General features: G+C 41.1%; 3 protein-coding genes across 3 annotated transcripts in view; 2 read left to right on the top strand and 1 right to left on the bottom strand.

The window, feature by feature from the left end:
• Window positions 1–13,807, top strand: part of ncor1 (nuclear receptor corepressor 1) — a 34,470-nt gene extending 20,663 nt beyond the window's left edge. The window contains 27 exon segments of the mRNA XM_072446619.1: window positions 486–622; window positions 716–800; window positions 2,184–2,616; window positions 2,695–2,812; window positions 2,888–3,065; window positions 4,015–4,178; window positions 4,283–4,397; window positions 4,479–4,528; window positions 4,603–4,771; window positions 4,857–4,979; window positions 5,089–5,169; window positions 5,254–5,486; window positions 5,565–5,859; window positions 5,950–6,168; window positions 6,267–6,467; window positions 6,833–6,982; window positions 7,358–7,748; window positions 7,821–8,488; window positions 9,181–9,297; window positions 9,616–9,752; window positions 9,833–10,041; window positions 10,116–10,253; window positions 10,336–10,481; window positions 10,656–10,709; window positions 10,793–10,993; window positions 11,078–11,257; window positions 11,692–13,807. Of these exon segments, the coding sequence (XP_072302720.1) occupies window positions 486–622; window positions 716–800; window positions 2,184–2,616; window positions 2,695–2,812; window positions 2,888–3,065; window positions 4,015–4,178; window positions 4,283–4,397; window positions 4,479–4,528; window positions 4,603–4,771; window positions 4,857–4,979; window positions 5,089–5,169; window positions 5,254–5,486; window positions 5,565–5,859; window positions 5,950–6,168; window positions 6,267–6,467; window positions 6,833–6,982; window positions 7,358–7,748; window positions 7,821–8,488; window positions 9,181–9,297; window positions 9,616–9,752; window positions 9,833–10,041; window positions 10,116–10,253; window positions 10,336–10,481; window positions 10,656–10,709; window positions 10,793–10,993; window positions 11,078–11,257; window positions 11,692–11,963 (5,264 nt within the window). The 3' untranslated portion in view covers window positions 11,964–13,807.
• The window catches only part of LOC140361033 (polyubiquitin-C), a 73,037-nt gene that overhangs the window by 33,271 nt on the left and 19,633 nt on the right, over window positions 1–20,133 (bottom strand). The gene's annotated exons all lie outside the window — the stretch shown is intronic.
• On the top strand, window positions 14,059–19,778 carry zswim7 (zinc finger, SWIM-type containing 7). Its single transcript, XM_072446616.1, has 5 exons — window positions 14,059–14,187; window positions 14,483–14,504; window positions 14,918–15,020; window positions 18,101–18,205; window positions 19,271–19,778. The coding sequence occupies exons 1-5, from the start codon at window positions 14,109–14,111 to the stop codon at window positions 19,376–19,378; spliced, it is 417 nt and encodes a 138-aa protein (XP_072302717.1). The 5' UTR covers window positions 14,059–14,108; the 3' UTR covers window positions 19,379–19,778.

Raw genomic sequence — 20,133 nt, 5'->3', positions numbered from 1 at the left:
TACATAAACTACATACATTTTCTTTCAAATTAAATTTAGAATTGTAATTGAAATTAGAATTGTCATGGTGCATTGTGGCCTCTTCTATGTTGATTAAGGAGGTGGAGGTCAGAGTCACAGGACTCAGATGGTAGACTGCTTCATGTCAGAGGTAAATGGAAGTTCTCTGATCTCTGCGGGTTTGCTGAGAGATGTCAAAGTGAGACCATCAAAGCTGATTGTAGGCACAGCTTAGACTTGGTCCCATACAAGAAGACTTTCGGACAACCATAGCAACAGTAGACTGTTGTAAGTGTTACAGTGGACTGTTGTAAGTGTTTTAGTAATATTGACACCGCTCCTCTTTATTTTGGACTATTAATTAAGCTTAATCATACTTGGAGCAATAACTGAGGCAACAGCGGTAAATTAAAAATAAGTACGCACATGCAGGAATCGCTTGATTTTCAGCAACCCAAATTCATGTTTTTGTCGCATTTTTACAGGCCTTGTAGAGCATGGACGTGACTGGACAGCAATTGCAAAAATGGTGGGCACCAAAAGTGAAGCACAGTGCAAGAACTTCTATTTTAATTACAAGAGGCGCCACAACCTGGACAACTTGCTTCAACAGCATAACCAGGTATTGTCCACTGTATAATTCTCTCTATTGTGTCTATTAAGTGTACTATTTAGATGGTCACTGTAATTATTATACTTGTCTGTCTGTTTTCAGGGCAGGGATCGGGATAGGGCTCAAGGTGAAGGCCTAGCCACAGCGTCGCCTGACGATGATGAAGACAACGCAGATGACAGTGAAGGTCAGTGGTTTGTCTAGCTTTTTTTTTGACCTAGTATTACGTAGATCATTATTTTACATTGTGTTAGTCATAAACCACAACTAAAATTACTTTATGATTGATATGGGTCCAATTGACTTCACGTTCAAAATAGCATAACTTCATAGTGAAATTTCACATTTTTATTGTATTTACTTTTTTTAAATGGCTTTTTAAATGTGACATTTTGAACCCTACACTTTTGACCTGGAGTCTGTTTTTTTTCTTGTATTTTATATATTTTTCAAATATATTTTTTGTAAATCAAAAGAACGAAACTACAGATGGAGTTGGGAGTTGGAAAGAAACAGAATTTTCTGAATTCAAGTGTCGAATACAGGACAAGATTACTCCAACATTTAACAGCTCATAAAAGTTAAATTTACAAAATCCCATTGAAATAATCATTAATTGTTGTAAATAATTCAACTGACCTGTTTATGATTAGCACTGTACCTAAATTAATATTGTCACATATTAACAGGAGAATACTTTGGGACCCATAGTTTGATTAATGTTTTTGTTTTAGAGTAAAATATTGTGACGAATTTTTATCAAGGACAAACTAGATCAGATAAAAGATTCTTGTTTGAGGAAGAGAAAATAATCTAAACTCATTTGGACTATCAGGCCGGGGAGCTTGTTGCATAACAGTCTTGGCTTTGAAGACTCCAAAAAACCTGAACACAAAGAAAATCTACTCGTCAGTTTCCCAGACTCAGAACCTTACATTTTTATTGTTTTCTATACCATTAAACGGTCAAACCTGTGCATATGGATAATTTTTCTGATTCTTGTGATTGCTTCATTTGGCCATAGACTTTTATGTAATTCACATAAAAAGAAATTCCCATGATAGCAGCAAAGGGAGGTCATAAAGTTCTCTGCCATGTTTATTTTACTTTCCCTTTGTCTCATGGAAACCCAAACTGCTCTTTGAAAGCCTTGGTGATTGGCTGCCTGCAGATTGTCCCATCATATACATTATACAGTAGCCCTTTATAAAGATATGCGTATATTTGCACACACACGCACAAGGAAGTCCCTAAGCCAACTGTGCTTTTCTGATTTTCAGTTTGATACATTTAATGCATTTGCAATTTGTTTTGCAAAGACGCACCATCTGGTCTAGCATCTCCATGGAAACGACTGCAGTGGTAGACAATATGCCAGAGAGAAGCCTTTTTAAAAGCAAGATAAGATCATTTCAGTGTCAAAAGACATTTGGGAGGTCTTGACCTGCAATAAATTATATGAACAGTTCTCTCATTTGTATACAAATAACTAGTGATATACAAATAACTTTAATGACTTTGCGAATATCATAATTTCAGTATCTCTTAACTGTTTGACTTTCCTTATCAGGTGCCGACAACAGTTCTGATACAGAGAGCGCCCCATCCCCCTCTCAGGCTGACACATCCAAGTCCACTGACTCGAAAAGAGTGGACAGCACTGTAGGAGACGCTCAATGCTCCGACCAGGACAAAGGTCAGGCTGCTAATAAGACTTCCGAATCCTCATTTGGAGAACTGCGAGTGAAGGAGGAAAAGAGCCCAGAGAGTGAGCGAGAGTCCCAGGAGGAGAAGGCCCGGGCGGCTGCTTATGTCAACCCCAAAACGGAGCCTCAGGATATGGACATGAAGAGTGCAGAAGTTCAGGTCAAGGTGGAGCCAGAAACAAAAGATAAAGGGGAAAAGGGAGACAGTGACAGGCAGAGGCAGCTTCACTCTGATGATGACTCCAGTGCCACCTGCAGTGCGGATGAGGATGTGGATGCGGAGCCAGACAGACAGAGGTTTGTTTAGTGTTTACTATAATTTTTTGCTTACTGGACTAGTGTTTCTGTTGTTTTTAATATGACCCTGCTCTTTAGGATATACTCTTTGGACAAGCCTTCATTACTCAGTCCCCCTTCGTCTGTACTAGTTTCTTCACCCAAACAACCAAGCATCAAGCAGATGCACCAACGGGCAGCCTCCATCCCAACAATGGTTTTTATACTTGTACAGTTTGCAGTAATTTTGAGTGCTGAATATTTTAATTGTTTTGTTTCCTTCGCCCTCTAGGTTTCTGGTCCGTTTGGTCCTGGTGGTGTGCCCATCAGTGGCTATGCCATGTTGCAGCATCAAATAAAGGCTGTGCATGAGTCGGCTCATCAGGAGGACAAGCAGAGGCAAGATCATGCAGACTTGGAGCGCAGACAACCATTCAATACCCGCAGCCCCACCATCCTTGAAAGAGATGGTGAGATTGTAGAAAGGGAACTTATCTTCCCTTATTGATAAAATTACTAAATGCCTGTGTTCAAGTGTGTACAGTGTCTGGTGCATTTTGTAGATGGCATACTTGATGATACTCCATGTTTCCAGTTTGACACCCATAGTTTAGCCATTTGGCTTTGAATGGGGGAGTTGTGAATGCAGTTGTGGTTAGGGTTATGGATTGTCTTTTGCAAAGCTTTTAGCACCTTTTAGTCTGAGTGCTGTGAGGAGTAGAGTGGCTGTCATTACGCTGCTTAGATTTGACACCAACAGATTTATTACCTATGTTTCAGTGGGTGAGTTCTGCGGGGCTGACCTCGTCTGTGGGGGACAGCTCTGTGCTAACAGATATTGAGTGTTGGGCTAAACTGAAGTACACTGACAAATGCCATGCTGCTTATACAAAGAGCTGGCAAAGCCTTCTGATCCCAGAAAAATCATGGCATATCTGAACTTTTGTTGCCTTTTTCTGTTTTAATTACTCCTAACATCCTTTGGTTCAAAGGTTTATCTATCAATATTGATGTTGTGTAATTTTCAGGTTATATTTACTCAATACGTAGTGACATAAAGGACAAAAGGCTTCAATACTTTGATAAATGCATGTTTTTACTTTCATTTAAATGTTATACATTTGCCATTTTCAGTGGCAAATCAGTTTTGTGCATGTACAGTTTTATTCCTCAAAACTCAGCTTTGGGTTTAAATTCTTGACTGAATTTTACATGCCCTATGTAACAAACATTGCCATTCATAATCAATGAATGGCAATGTTTGACACGGTCTTCCAACACCAGACGTTTACAAATTCATCATAGAGATGCTTGTTCAGTAACAGCCAGCAATGACGTCTCTGCAAACAAACTGCTGCTCTTTTCTTTTCGATAATGCATGTACCTGATCTTTTGTTGTTGTTCTTCATGCCTCTATAGTACTTCATGGTTCCCCCAACCAGCTTGTCCAAGTGCCTGATGGAGTTCGTTTGGCGCTGAGTAGGCCCAGTCGACCACCCAACATTCCCTCGCCTCCCCCACTCATTCCAACCACCAAGCCCACTGACAAACCGTCGTTTATTCAGGGTGGCTCCATTTCACAGGTAAAAAATAAATCTACATAGTATTTGCCACAACAGCTTGTCCTCTGACTTTTTGTACGTTATTTAAGTTTTTAGTCTTTGTAATAGAGTGGTGTTTTCCACAGGGAACTCCTGGTACTTACTTGCCATCCCATGCCGTCTATGGGCCAGAAGTAACAAAGAGCTCTGTGGGCTCCATATCTTTGGGTCTGCCTCGTCAACAGGATCCTAACAAACCTGGTAATAATGGATACTAATTGTGAAAGACACAATCTTTTTAACTCGAAGAACTAATTTCTCATTCCCGTTTGTTGTCTCAAGGAAACCCGAAGATGGGTGATGGGATGCCTTTCAAAGGATCTATCACACAGGTACGGATCTCTTTTTAATAGAGAGTTGAAACTTAGCATGGGATTATTTGTGTTCACATGTTCTTTTTATGTAGGGCATCCCAGCTTTGCCCCAGTCTAGCACTGCAGCTGATCTTCAGCTGAAGGGTGGGATGCAAAAGCTGGCTGCAGAGGACCTAAACAGTCCCGAAAAGGCTCGTGGAGAATTGGCCAAAGCTCATGTCATTTACGAAGGCAAAAGTGGCCACATACTTTCTTATGATGGTAAATTTATTATACAGCAGTCCATTCAACAAAGATCCTTCATATTTGATTGTAATCTATTGTAATAATGTTAATTTCTGAAAAGCCATCAAGAACCCAAGAGAAAGCACTCGTAGCCCACGGACTGGCCATGAGCTGAAGCGACCTTATGACATGATGGAGGGATCCTTGATCAGAGGACACCCTGGCAGAGATGCTCCATTTGAAGGTATTTCACCAGATATATAAATATGATTCACCCATTTTAATATTTGACACATGCAATTTCATGCGATTTCAAGCAAAATTGTATATTGTGCATTTAATTTTTTTCACAGGTTTACTTACCAGAGCCTTACCAAGAGAAGCCCTTCATGGAGAAAAAGACCGACATTTAATCCCTGGATCTATCATGCAAGGTAGTCTTTCACTAATTCACTTGTATGAATTATTTCATATATATTCAAAAAACATCCTAAAACATAATCAAAATTATGTTTTAGGAACACCTAGAACATCTGCTGAGGCTTATGAAGACGCCATGAAATATGGAAAACAGCTCAAAAGAGAGAGCCCTCCCATACGGTCTTTTGAAGGTGGTATTGGGAAAGGAAAACCCTATGAGGGAGTAAATACAATCAAGGAACTGGGGCGTTCCATTCATGAAATTCCTCGTCAAGAGTCAGGTCCTGACTGCTGCAAGACACCAGAGATTTCGGACAGAAGAAGCATGGAGGTAAACTTAAAAGTTTAGTCTTGAAAGATGTAGTTTTGTGCTTTTAAAAAAAGAACACATGTCTGATTTTTTTTCCAGCATCATCTAAACCAGCCTACTATCAAGCACAATGTCAAGTCCCTTATTACTAGTCCAAATAAGCTTCCCCATGGCATGCCTCCAATGGATCCAATGGAGCGAGCAAAGTATGAGGAGAGCAAGTCTATAAGGCAGAGTGCGGTCAACTCTACATCTGTACTGCGCTCTACTAACCAAGAGACCAACAAATCCCAACTCAGTCCCGGCATGTACGAAGACTCCAATGCTCGGAGAACCCCTGTCAACTACAGCACCAGTTCCATGTCCAGGGGCTCGCCTATGCTGGGCCGAGAAGGTAATCCAAGCGTTTCAAGCTTTTTAATCATAAGTGTAGGGCAAACTATGTACATGGTATGTAAGTCACTCCTTTTCTATGTCCTTGAAGGTGGTATGACCTCTTCCAAGTCTGCGCAACATGAACGAAAGCGTGCTATAACACCAACGCAGAGGGAAAGCATCCCAACCAAGTCACCAGTGTCCAGTAGTGACCCAGTTGCTTCTCATAGTCCCTTTGACCATCGGTCAGTTCCAGGAGAAGTGTACCGCGCACACCTGCCTCCACATCTGGACCCTTCTATAGGTTTTCATAGAGTGCTGGACCCTGGTACAATACACACAGAAACCATTGACATTAGCATTAAATATGTAGCTCAACAGTTCATAAATGAAGTGTTTTTTGTTGTCTTTCTGTCTACTCTACAGCAGCATTCATGTTCCAGAGACAGCCCTCCCCATCAGGTTTCCATAACAACTACCAGCTCTACACAATGGAGAACACCCGGCAGACCATTCTTAACGATTACATCACATCGCAGCAGATGCAAGTTATCCCTCGGCCGGACATGGCCCGCTGCTTGTCTCCACGGGAACAGCCAGTTATCCCATATCCAGCTGCTACGAGAGGTATGGCCCAGCTTAGACCTGCACATGCGGCCAAAGGCGGGGAGAGCTGTAGTATGCAGGCTGTGTGCTCGTGAAGTAGTGGCTACCTTTTCCAGACGCCCAGAAGCAAATGACCAGACACATTTCCAGATTTGCGCTATTTATTGGGCTGCAACCTATTGGCTATTACTCAATTTATGGATTGGGTGTGGTCTTTTGTGGTTGCCCTGTTACAAGTTGACCACTATTCTACACTGCAGCCCTGTTGCTTTTGTATTGGGAGAACTAATAGAGGAAGGTTAAGTGTATGCGGTGTTCATACATTCAGAAATTGATCGATTGGTTCATGTTGTTCACCGTTGGCCCTTTGCTTCTGTCTGTAAAAGGGATTATTGATCTAGCCCAGATGTCTCCAACTATCCTGTTGCCTCACCCTGGGGGAACAGGTACTCCCACTTTGGAGCGCTTCGCCTTCCTCCCTGGACCTCAGCCCCCTTTCCCTCCTAGGGCTTTCAACCAATCCTCCATTCAGTCAGGTGAGGACCCCAACCTCTCCCAACCCTACCCTCTTGTGCTTCCCTCACTCCATCCATGTTCTTCACTCGTCTAAAAGAGCACACCCTGAACTGGCCTCTGGTCTGTGAGGTTGGTCTAAAGGGCTGTCCAAGACGAGTGTCTTCGATCAAAAAGAATCCAGCTGCATTTTAAAATACTTTTGTGTTACAACTGCAAAACAAGTCTTTTCTACTTTTTCTATGTACCTTTCTCATTTAATAGTTTCGAAATGGAAGAAAGGGAAAATATGTTTTTATAGTGTGCATGCCTGAATAACACAATATAAATAAACTCCAGAGATCCTACTCAAGCAATATATTTAGACATTGTGTGACATTTTTTACTTCTATTTTCAGGCCATCCGGCTCACCTGGCAGCAGCTGCAGCTGCCAATGCAGAAAGGGAGAGAGAGCGGGAGCGTGACAGGGAGCGTGACAGGGAGCGTGACAGGGAGCGTGACAGGGAGCAGCACGAGAAAGAGCGGGAACGAGAACAGAGGGAGAGGGAACGAGAGCGAGCTGCTGAATACATGCGCACAGGTCAGGTTTTACCTATGCATAAGTACTTTTTTGAGTGAGTTCATTTTCTATTTTAACTTGTTAAATGTTTAGTTCCAGGTGAACAGCCCGGCCGGCCAGGGAGTCGTGGATATTTACACTCATCTTCTCCTTCACTCAGGACACAGGATGTAGTTGTTCAACAGAGACCTAGTATTTTCCAGGGCAAGAGTGTCATCACATCTCTGATGTAAGTTCACTTCTTAACACTCGACAGGTATAGCTGATTGGGGTCACATCTCAGCTTTGTTTGTTTCCTTAGGCCTACTGTAGTGACCACGGCTGCCCAGAGCAGCTCTCGTTACAGCACAGCGGCTGATGCTTTGGCAGCATTAGTGGATGCTGCAGCTTCCGCTCCACAAATGGAGGTGTCTAAAGTGAAGGAGATCAAACATGACCAGGATGATGACATGTCCGTTCGACGGGCAGCCAACTTCTCTGAGCAGCAGCAGCAACTGCAGCAACAGCAGCAGCAACTTCAGCAACTGCAGCAACAGCAGCAGCAACTTCAGCAACTGCAGCAACAGCAGCAGCAGCTGCAGCAACAGCAGCAGCAGCAGCAGCAGCAGCAGCATCAGCAACAGCATCAGCAACAGCAGCAACAGCAGCAGCAGCAGCAGCAGCAGCAGCAGCAACAACAACAGCAGCAACAGCAACAACAAGAGGCAGAGAGGCGGCCCATGCATTCACCTTACCCTATGTCTTTGCCAGGGGGAAAGCCCCACGCTGCTTACCCAGATGCACCTGGTGTCCCGGGCAAAGAGAAGGGCTCCCAGAACTCCAAGTCTCGCATAGAAGAGGAACTTCGAACTCGTGGGAAGACTACTATCACAGCTGCCAACTTCATTGATGTCATCATCACTCGCCAGATTGCCTCAGACAAAGACAACAGAGAGCGAGGGTCCCAAAGCTCCGACTCATCCAGCAACAGTGAGTCTAAAATACCAAACCAGTGTTTATAAAAACTAGGCCTGTCACAATAAGAAGTGCAATATAATAATATATAAATTGCCAAAGAAAATAATATAAACGATGATATTAAAGACTTTAGCAAGTAAACCGTTTTCTAAATAAGCCTTATCAAAGATAAAATGAGGTGCAATAAATGGCACAAAGAAATATTTTTGTAGTTGGTATCTATAATGAGTAATAGATATGATAACGGTAGGGTGTGTAAAAGTTTTCTAACACATTTGATAAACATTATGCATCAGTGCCCTAAGATGTGAAGTAAACATGTTGGTATAAAATATTGACTGCAGCCCTACCCAGCTACTGTTTGTAGGTACTTATAAACCCTCAAAGATAGTGTATGAAAACACTTTTTTTCTTAAATATAAAATAACTAAAACAAACATTTTTAAGAAAACGTTTTCATGTTGTGAAGGGAGGGGGAAGGCATTTAACTAGACGCCTTTGGGTCATCCAGACGAGGGTTAAACCAGTAGGTGCACATGCAACATACTATACCCTACCAGTTTTAATTTGAAAGTACGTAGAATAAATATTGAGAGCGGTAAATTGGTCTGCTATTATTAATTAATTATTGTGACAGGCCTACTATGCACCAGCACATACATAATTATAAAGATGCTATATTTAACCTGTTTATATTTCTATAGTGTCATCCAGTCGCTATGACAATCCTAGTGGAGGAGCAATTGAGGTCATAAGTCCTGCCAGTTCTCCGATCCAAACCCAGCCAGATAAATCAGAGGATGGTCAACAGCAGGCTGCAGGTATAAACACAGGAGTGATAGTTAATTCTTGGAAGGAGTCATGTTTTTTAAGTTCAGAGTTCATCTGATCTGATGCTAAATTTAGCTGCTTGTGAAGTAAATATTCCATAACTTATGTGTCTTAACTTGCTAACCTTGTCATTGGAGTGTGCCAGGCCACATTCCCTCCTCTAGTCCAGTCACCAGAGACTGCTTACACTTCTACTGCTGCCAGGTGCACTAAAAAGCAGATCAGTGGCTCCGGGTTCAAGGCTTATTCCTGTCTCATCAGTCCTTAACTCACCCAGACACTCTCACTCTACTATCTGTCTCCATCAGCTGGCATGCGTGGCTATGACATGAGTCGTTACCGGCAACAAGGGGAACCACCTCAGCTGCCCCCGTCCTCTCAAACAGACAGCTACCCAGTCGCCAAAACTCACACGCGCATGATGACCTTAGCTGATCACATCTCAGTAAGACACACACTTATGTGTTTGACAAATATTTGTTTCATTATGATCTTATAATAATTGTAATTCTTTTAAATCCTCAGCATATTATAACACAAGACTTTGCTCGAAACCAAGACCCGCCCCCATCCTCCTCTGCACCATCCGCTACATTCCAGAGCGGGGTCTCCACCATGTCCTCGGGTCGGCCCAAAGTGCCCAGTCGCTACAGTCCAGACAACCACCCGCCTTTCCACCAGAGGCCCTCCAGCAGAGTCTCTCCAGAGAACGCCCCTGAAAAACCCAGATCTAGGTATGAAGAATGGCAACCCCTGAAACCTCTGATTGGTGTTAATCATCATTTGTACCTCACTGATTTCTTCCTAGAACTGGCAAGTCCCCAGATCGAGGGGGCAGGCAAATGGAGAACTATGAACCAATTTCCCCACCCCAAAGCTACCAAGTCATGGATAAACAGGAGGCGCCCCCACCCCAGAGAAGAGAGGCTGACAACCCTGACATTCGGTATGGTAAATTTTGGTCTAGAGTGAACACATTCCTTAAGATGCTTTAAATGAAAACATTCAAATTTGTCCTCATCATCCAGGAGTGATTCACGGTCTCCAGGGAGTGTCAGCTATTTACCTTCCTTCTTTACCAAGCTGGAAAACACTTCACCTATGGTTAAATCAAAAAAACAGGAGATCTTTCGTAAGTTGAACTCCACTTCTGGTGTCGGTGATTCTGATGTTGGTAAGTGGGGCTTAATGTTCTTTTCCTTCCAACTAATGTCCACCATCACTGGCCAGTTTTAACAAATGCATACACATCTCTTCCTGTTTGTTTCCTTGCTATTAACTGAGCATTCATAAAGTATTGCCCCCTGCTTTGTGTTCTTTTAAACAATCATATTAAATCATTTTCCAGGAAATGCACAACCAGGGACTGAAATATTCAATTTACCGGCTGTTACCACTTCAAGTAAGTAAACATAGGTCTTAAGCATTTGTGATTAGATTGTTGATAACCTCTCTTAAATGTCCATGTAAAATGTATTTTTGTAGGTAGTATCAACCTGCGGAGTCAGTCATTCAGTGATCCAGCCAGTAACCTCGGCTTGGAGGACATTATCCGTAAGGCTTTAATGGGTAACCTGGAGGAGAGGCCGGAGGAGCATCAGGGAGGAGTGCTGTCTCAGTCTGGCATCGGCACACAGGGCTCAAACAACGACAACCGCCAAGAGGCCACACCATCACCAAGTATGGGTAAGGCTGGACTCAATCCAATTGTGCAATCTATTCTAGGCTGCCGTTTGGAAATGTATAATGGACTTTTTGCTTCTTCTATAGCTAAGCAAAAGCTTCAAGGTAAAGCTGGTAGTAGAAAATCCAAGTCGCCTAGCCTGGGTATGGCCTATGGGGGAGGAGAACGCCCCTCCTCTGTTTCCTCTGTCCACTCTGAAGGGGATTACCACAGACAGAACCAAGCCCAAACACAGTGGAACTGGGAAGAACGACCCTCCTCCACAGGTGAGCACTCAGTTTAATCCTAAAATTGTTGTCCTGTTCAAAGGTTTGTACTACCAAGCTGATTAAGAGGGTTTGAGAGAGAATTTAGGGGTAAAGTCTGGTTAATTAGAAGCTGGGTCACTTTCTGTTGGGGCAGATCTTCTTGGTAACAGGTCCTGGGCCCTGTACTAGAACGCAAGGTAACTTCAGGTATTTCCATTTGACTTCCAAGCCATAGTTTGAACATCCTGTTAAAAGGTCGGCTTTCATCGGCCCTGATTTAGCCCTTTTGATAAGTAATGATTTTATTCAGGTAAAATTGTATTTTATTATGTAGTTTATTGTACTTTAACCCATTATTTGTTGTTTTTTGATTAAATAGTATTTTGTAAAGCTTGATAATTGTTAGTTTGAGTTAATGAGTTAATTGTTGCACATGTCTCCATCTCTGTCAGGCTCCATGCAGTTTCCATACAACCCACTGACCATGCGTATCCTGAGCAGCACGCCTCCGACATCCATAGCATCCCCTTCTATCCAAGGGCAGCAGCAACAACAACAACAACAACAACAACAACAACAACAACAACAACAACAGCAGCAGCAGCAGCAGCAGCAACAACAGCAGCAGTCATTGTCCTCAGGAGCGCCTACTGTGGCCCAGCAGCGTGCCTGGCCCTCTCTGCTGTCTGAGCAATATGAGACTCTGTCCGACAGTGATGACTGAGCTCCACATCAGAAAGCCCTTGTTTTAAACAGTCTTTGCTGCAGTCAGTCGCCCCTCTCTCTCCCAGAATTAACCTGCTCATTGGCAAGTGTGGCCAGTAAATGGGGGTGGTGTCATTTATATTTTTGGTGCTATGTCGCCCCCTGGATGTTGGCACCATTTACCAGCAGTAGCATGTGACAAGTGGGGTTCTACCGACTTGAGAACATAACCAGCTTGTCCGGTTGGAAGAAAACATGAGGGGAAGACATTAGAGGAAGAACTTCACTTGTGTAAAAAACATAAGAGACAATTTCAACATTTTATTTCTGTGAAAATATACCTTGTCTTTAGGAAAATCGTTGTATGTAAATAGAGTAACCTTTTGCAGTGTTTTTCTTAACTTGATTATTTCTTTTTTAATGTTGCTTTTAAATGATCCACTTAAATGGGATGTGAATGGGTAATATCTCAGCAAGTCTCTCCCAGTCAGCCGCGCACGTCAGCTGAAGCCACTGTGGACTGAACCGCAGCGACGCAAACGGCTGCTCCTGTGGGTCATACTTGAACTGAAGTGGAGCAGAAGTTGCACCACCAGAGCCTGAACTCTCTGGACATGAACGGGCAAAACTGACTGCCTTTCATATGGGAACTGGTTAATGTCACAACATGGGGGAGGTGAACGTATCGATAGTAGAGGCAACTACTCACCCATTGTTGACAAATATTTGTGAACACTGGTGACAGAAAGGTTAATGCCTGGTATAAGCTTAACACCCTAATGACTACTTCTGGGCCCCATACAAATAACAAAAGTGAGCCAATCGTTTTTCTTTGTTGTCACATGCAGCGGGCTCTCTGTTTTCCAAGCTATCAGGAATTTACCGTACACTTTCATGGTAAATACACATGTCAGAATATTTCAAAGCTGTTTTGCCATGCCTTGTGACTTGAGAAAGAAGGCAGCTTTAATTTTCCTCAGAGATCTTCATTGGAGTTTGATGTCCTTCTTTTGTTTTGTAATCCCTTTTTTATACGGTCCAGATAAAAAAAATCTGAACTAGATTAAAATTGTCTTTCTGCTACTTAAAAGACAAAAATTAACCAAACATTAAGAATGGTCTGCACCATTGTTGCACTTTTTTGCTTTGTAGCTTTTGACAACAAGAAGCATACTACCTGCTGTGTAACTTATTCAACCTCCGGGACAGGAGTATATTAAGATGTGCTTTAATGTCTCTTCACCACACACATAAACCTGTTTGTTTTAACTTCTGTCTTTCCTTGTAGTTGGTACATTATTTTATTAGTGCGCACTCACATCACAATTAGTTTTTTTATGTGTATGGTACAGTTAAGTCGTCAGAATAAACAGTCATAGTCTATCATTCCTATGACCAGTCTGCTTTTGTCAACAAGTCTATCGCTAAAATTGAAGTATGCTAGGTCAACATATTAATTGATTTTTTTTTAAACTTGCACTTAACTCACTTGCTTCGTTATAGTCTGCATAAATCCATTCTTGATTGGAGTCATTTGTCATAGAACGTTATTTTCCTGTGATCCTCCGCATCTTGTCAAACATCCTTTCTGTGGATTGGATGTTAAGTGTTTACAAGGACAAAAAAAGTTTACAAACTTGAATCTTAAAAGAAAATCTGAAATTAAGTCGAAATTGAATTTAGAATAAACTCTTCAGCACTGTAACAGGATAAAATGGTGACTTTTGTCTTTTAAAATTGAGACTTGGAAACCCCTGTATCTTATGATGTTGAACAGCTGTTTGTATGCACAATGTATCCTATCACCCTCTTACACAAAAGTTCAGACCAATCAAATAAAGTGGATCAGTTCACCACGTAAAAGCTTGTCTCTGTATTGTACTCCTTGATGAAACTTGCCCTTATGTGTTACATAGTAGAAAAAGCTTCAGTTGTAATCATCTGGAATGTGTTACATTATTTTAAAGTCAAATTAATGGTGCAAGCACAAGCTATATATGTTTGTGGCGCTATATTTTCACACATTGCAATAAAAATAAGAGGAAGCGTTCAGAGAAGTCTTATTTTGACATATGAAACAAAACGGGAAGTTTCCATGTTTTGCTTGAACACTATTGGTCCCCTAAAAGCTACTTCCGGTGAGCGCGTCTTCTCTCAAAACAAAATGCATTCTTCCTTTTTGCCGTCGGTAGCAGAACAACTCTTCACGGACATTCAGAAGATATACCAGGAAACATCTCAAAGTATGTACTCTACGCGGTAACAAATCTACCTTTTAATGCTTATTGCGCATTTGGTTAGTATCAATAAAGCCTAACAATTCTGACGAGTAGCGCCCAAGCACTTGTTGTTCTACTTTAAATGTATTGATGTTACTTTTGTGGTTATATTTAATCCATTTAGACCTTATTATTTTCCTATCTCTCTGATCCAAACTACCATGTTTGGCAGTAAAGTTGGTGTAGTGCATTAATGTTGCTTTAGGAGGCGCTATTGTAGTGATTTTAGTAGTAACGTCCTCTACATTTGTGTTTACAGTTCCTGATGACATGCTGATTGCGTAAGTATTTTTTTTTAAAGCAAAATTACATAATTTATTGTTTATTTATTAATATCCTACAGTGTTTCTCATTTCCCCCCCATTTTCTAAAAACAAGCAAACAAAAATTGGTCAAACAAATTATATTTTATACTTGTACTATTGTCAAAAACATATTAGTGACTCTATTGTGTAATAATCAGTCCTTTTTTGATCAGAACATTAATTATTAATCAAAAACAATGATTCGATTCAAATATGGATTGCTTGTGCCGCCATGGTCTCGGCATAACACTGGGAAACACTCACCTATTCATATTTTGGTTATTTCATATTAAATCAAATTAGAAGAGTGAAGAAATCTTCTCTGAGGTTTCTACAGATAACTCTTCTTGGTTTTAAGGGAAATCAACCCAGTAATGTGTTTGTCCCAGGCTGAAGTTTGTATTTGGCCCATGTGCGCTCCAGGCTTTGGATTTGGTCGATCAACGCTCTGTCACCTGTCTCTCCTCTCCAAGTGGACGCACAACCTTTCAGGTTTGTCAATGTCAAACTATTATTGATAACGTTTGAGTCACGAAAATTTGTAAGGAGCTATTTTTAATCTAAATAAATGCCTTAGTTCCACTTTGATTATTTACAATAAATTAATTTCACTTTCTGGACAGTTTTAAATTGGTGAATTAATTTCAGGCAAAATGTAAACTTCTGTCACAGTCATTGTAATATTAGGCCTCTAGATTTTATGAAAGAATCAATGAACTTGTGGAGGACAAACCAGTCCTGTGGTCATTGTGACCCAGAGTTCCTGTAAACTCTTTCAGGTCTCTGTGAAAACTCATAAAAGGAACTGTACAATACAATGAGGCTAAAATTAGCCTTTTAGTGGACACTTGTTTCTCACAATTCCTTTGTTTTGACGTTGCTTTGAAATTTTATGTCCTGTTTCATTCATTATTTCTGGAAAAATGCATCCAAGAGTCTTTCCTGTTTTTCTTTAGAATGAAAATAATAATAATATCCTTTTAGTTTTTAAATTACATTCAACTTTGTTCTTTTAGGTTTGTGAATGGTGTATTCAACTCCCCTACAGGGGTTAAGGAAAAAAAAGTTATATTGATTTTAATGGTTTGAAATCCATTCTATCAATTCAAGAAACCTCATCATTCAATATGAACTGTTGGTTGCAAGTGATGCATCTGTTTTGGAGATTGTGAGCTAAAAAGTGTTAAAGGAGAGCTTGAAGGCATATTTATGTTCGAGATTTTTGGTACATGTGTGACTCCATAAGAAAAGCCGCCTTACAGGAAAGGCCGTTCATCGCTGCAATTATTGTCAGGAACATTGTGATTGTACGATTGTCTGAATCTGGACATCCAGCTGCCTCGACATTAGGTATCAGGTCAAATCGGCCATTGTAACTCTAGCAATACAAGATTTCCTTCCTATTTTTAGTATTTGATTGATTACCAAATCTGATCCTTGTTCTTCACTATTTTCTGTTTCTATTTTCTAGTAGTTATTTTCCTCCCATTTCCAGCGGCTGAATACCTCATGAGTGTGACATTTGACTGCTGGGATTTGAGAAAACAACTGTAATTGAAAAAAAATGCAAGTTAGAACTAGTTAGAACAAGTTAGCCAAACTGTGGAGTTCCAGTAACAATAACACCAGAAAAGTTACATAGTGCATCTTTAAATAAAATGGCACCTATTACTGCAATCAATTAATTACTGCACTTATTATTACATTATTACCAAGTTTACATGTTAAAGCGTTCTACTGCTATTCAACCATCTTTAGATGTACCTACCTTTTTAGAAGAAAAGATCTTTCTTTTCACTATCTTTTGAGGAAGTACTCAAACTAACTATTACGTCTGAATAACACAGAGTATTACAAATTTAACCAGGAAATTCCTATTAAGATTGACATTTCTCCTTTTCATTCCTTTTCATTCAATCAACAGCTCCAGGGATGATGAATTCCTCTTGTCCAGTTTATATTTCTGTTAGCAGCGAGCAGCGGCTCCATAGAAGCTCTTTGACTTTGGCAGTATCCCGACAAGCCGTCTTCTGTGAATGAGATTGTTTTTTTCCTTGGGCCAAACGGCAGCGGCTGATTTAGTGACATGTTGAGGAAAACCCTTGAGCTGCCGCAGAGCCAGAGTGTGATCTGTTTTTAAACTAACCCGTTTCTGTAGAGGTTTGGCCCAAGCTCCAGCGCCTTTATGCTAATCTTGGCCGTATTCATATCAGCAAACGGCCCAGTCCATGTAATTGTGGCATGTGCGCCGCTTCAAATGAAGGGACAGTTTTAACAGATGAGCTAGTGTTGCCTCTTTAGGTCACAAGCAGAGCTGATTTATGGGCCCTGTGCAGAATAATGGAGCCAGCGCTACCATTGTGGGAGGCATTAGTTATTAGCACTGTCGAGCTAATCCTCAGAGCTAATGTTCTCATGTGTCAGGGGCATGAAGACGAGAGCTTAATCAATGTCTGTTTGAAAAGCCACACGCACACGTACACGTACAGTACACTGGGTTCAGAAAAAAAAGCCTCCTTGCATCTCTTCAATATATTAACCATAGATTTAAGATAGAATTAATTCATAATGATAAATTAACCAACATAAGGTTCTATTTTGGAATTCATACAGAAATATAAACTATAACAGTAATATTTCAATGGTAAAGCGTCTTCCAAAACCAACCCTTTTTAGTTACCGAAATGTCAGTCACTAAATGTTTGATTAGAATTTCTTTGGTAAAATGAATGAATGAAGTCTTGAGTTGGCAGGGACAGTGCAGATTGTGCACCCTGTATCCATTTACTAAGAATCCCCCGGCACTGTCCCAGAACATTCCCGTCTAACCCTGTAGCACAATGGACCTGGCTCGCTGTTGGCAAAATATAAAACTAGCGACTTAAAATAAGTGTATGTTCACTGCATGACCTTTTACAGTCTCAATTTTTACAGTCTCAATTTTTATTCACGTCACATAAGCATGTTGGACTGTTTTAAATGTTCAACACTATATGATTGATACACAAATGGAGCAACTCGCTGCTTCTTCAATGGACTTTCCAGGCACCAGTACAACAAATATGGCAACAGTTTAATTTACACAACTTATATGAATTACGCAAAAGGTACACAATGTAACTTTTTTGGTTGGGGGTCTGCCTCCTGCTTGTCTCCATGGTATTATTGTGTGTTATGTATCATTTTGACAATCATTTACTGGTATTTATTATTGGAAATTATTGTTTTTCTGTGTCTGGACTCCTCTCCTCACCGATTTGACCTGTAACTTGTCCTAAGTTTAATGACGCGTAATGTCACAAGTCAATCATTTGCAACTCAACTTTTCAAGCATTATTGTCTTGATAAAAAAAATATGAGGTATATTATTTTTAACAGCAAGAACAACAGATGTATAAATGTTCCAGTGAAGAACAAAAGGACCTCCAGGGCTGAAGTGTGAGCTGTAGGCTACATCATCTATCAATCTGCTGTTTTCACTCCTGTCATGGTGTAGTTACAAATGATGAAAACGCCCCTACTGTTAACATATGCTGCTGTAACGTAACTTTAGCCTATATTTCTGATTTCAGGTTACTGGAGGCTCTGGTCGGATGTACATTTGCTTCGTGTCCTGTCACTTCTGCTCTTGTCCGGCCTTTGCGTACACCGTTCTCCGCCGAAATGAAGGACTGCTGGTGAGTCATGACGGTCGCATACAAACAAAATGCAAAAAAGAAAATACTAATAATGACTGAAATGAAGAGCCAATGCTTGGATTGTTCATATATACACATTTTCAGGAAGGACATCAGTGAAATGATTTGCTGAGTTAGGAAAGAACCAATGGAGAAAAAATGGAGCCGATCCCCAAATGAGTTCTGCTACAGGAGCCGGCACATGTTTAGATAAAAAAATGGCGCCATCCAGTTGCACTCTGACATCGGGCAGGAGTTTTGTCTGGTACCAGTGAGCTGTGTTTCCTGGGCCGGCGCTGCTCCAGTCTGTGTCCCATGTGTGCACTGTGTGTGTGGATGGGTCCCGTTTCTGTCCATCCTCCGTGGGGCGTTTCTGCTCTGACTGGCTGTTTGTGAACTCCAAATGTTTTTCCAGCGATGACCCCTGCCGTCCAACCAAATATCAGAAACTCAGATTTCCCCCGAGGATGTGGCTAAAACCAGTGTGAGAAAGAGAGTTGCTCCAGATAAATGAGCAGTGATTCTAGAGAAGTGGAGCTTTACGGGCAGCCGGCTCATCAGATCTGACAGTGCTGGCTTGGTCTTAATCTCTGTAATTAGAAATAATGTACGGCTCTTTTCTATACAGCCCCACAGAGCTTTCACACTGACCAGGAAATAAAACGGTCTCATCAAGAACAAGGGACTTTCAGCTAAGTAAATTGTGTGTGGTGCATATTCAGCATCATGTGTCTATATTGTCTTGATTGATACACATTTGGCATTCAATGATTTCTCTAGAATTATTTTTTGCTAAATGTTTTCTCTGCTTGATCAAGCAGACATAATTTTGATAGTAAGATGAAATAGTTTAAATAATATTAGTTTCTATTGAATGTTTTTATCATTTGTAAAGGTGTGACTCTCAGCTGAAGGCTACACTTTTCATTATTCATTATTCATCATTAAAGTTGTTAGATGTAATATAACCCCTTTTTAAATGAAATGAAGAGTCCTCAGCTTTTTCCACATTTCTCTATGGCCCATGTGGTGGCCTTCATGAATGATTTTGTCTTATTTTGGCAGTGCAAACACCTCCTTGCCGTGTACTTGTCTCAGGCCATGGGCGTGACGCAGCAGGAGGCCGTGTCGGACCAGGACGTGACCACTCTGCTCAGCGGCACAGCATTCTGACAGCCGTGAGCTCTGCTAAATGTCTAAGAGACATGCAATGAAGGACCTAATGAGGAGCGTCAGGCCTCTTTGGATGAATCTTTGAAAGATACCAGATGCTGCTTTATTCATTCAACTCATTTATCTCAAGTGTCTTATTTTTAGATGTATGTAACTCTTAGCTGAGCAGCTGACTTAAACTGTCCTGTAGAAAAAGGCTTGTGCCCTGCGTGTAAATACATTGTAAATAATAAAGAGTCATTTGTAACAATATAAACATTGGCTTTATTACCAAAATAATTCACCATACATATAGATTGCATTGTGTTAAACAGCAATGAAAATCTGTAGTTGCAGTTTGATGATCGCGTCAGTTTCCTGATTATATGAAACACTACACTGACAGAGGTTGGAATGAAGATAGGAAAGCTCAGCCCAGGATCATGAGTTGACGGGGGGCAGACGTTTGACATTGGTCCATAGCTCCAAACTAATGGATCCCAGACGATTACAGTACTTGATTTAACACCAAACTACACAGACACAACGGCCTTGCAGTGCATTTACAGTTTTCATGTCTCCATTGGAATGTACTCGAAGGTTGGCACACTCCTGTTTAGCCCTTGTGTCAGAAGTGGGAGCGTAACACTGGTGAACAGATGGGGCAGCAGTGGCAGCGACTGAAATGAACAATAACTCGACCGGTTCAATCACGACAAGCGCGGAAATGTCAATGTTGGCAGAAAAGACCACAGACCATCAGACAAACCTTACTC

Source organism: Eucyclogobius newberryi, unplaced genomic scaffold (assembly GCF_026437365.1).
Source record: "Eucyclogobius newberryi isolate DKJ021-1_F unplaced genomic scaffold, fEucNew1.0.hap1 SCAF_15, whole genome shotgun sequence".
NCBI lineage: Eukaryota > Metazoa > Chordata > Actinopteri > Gobiiformes > Gobiidae > Eucyclogobius > Eucyclogobius newberryi.
The sequence above is the reverse complement of the archived record's forward strand: the minus strand, read 5'-3'. Positions and strand labels throughout refer to the sequence as shown.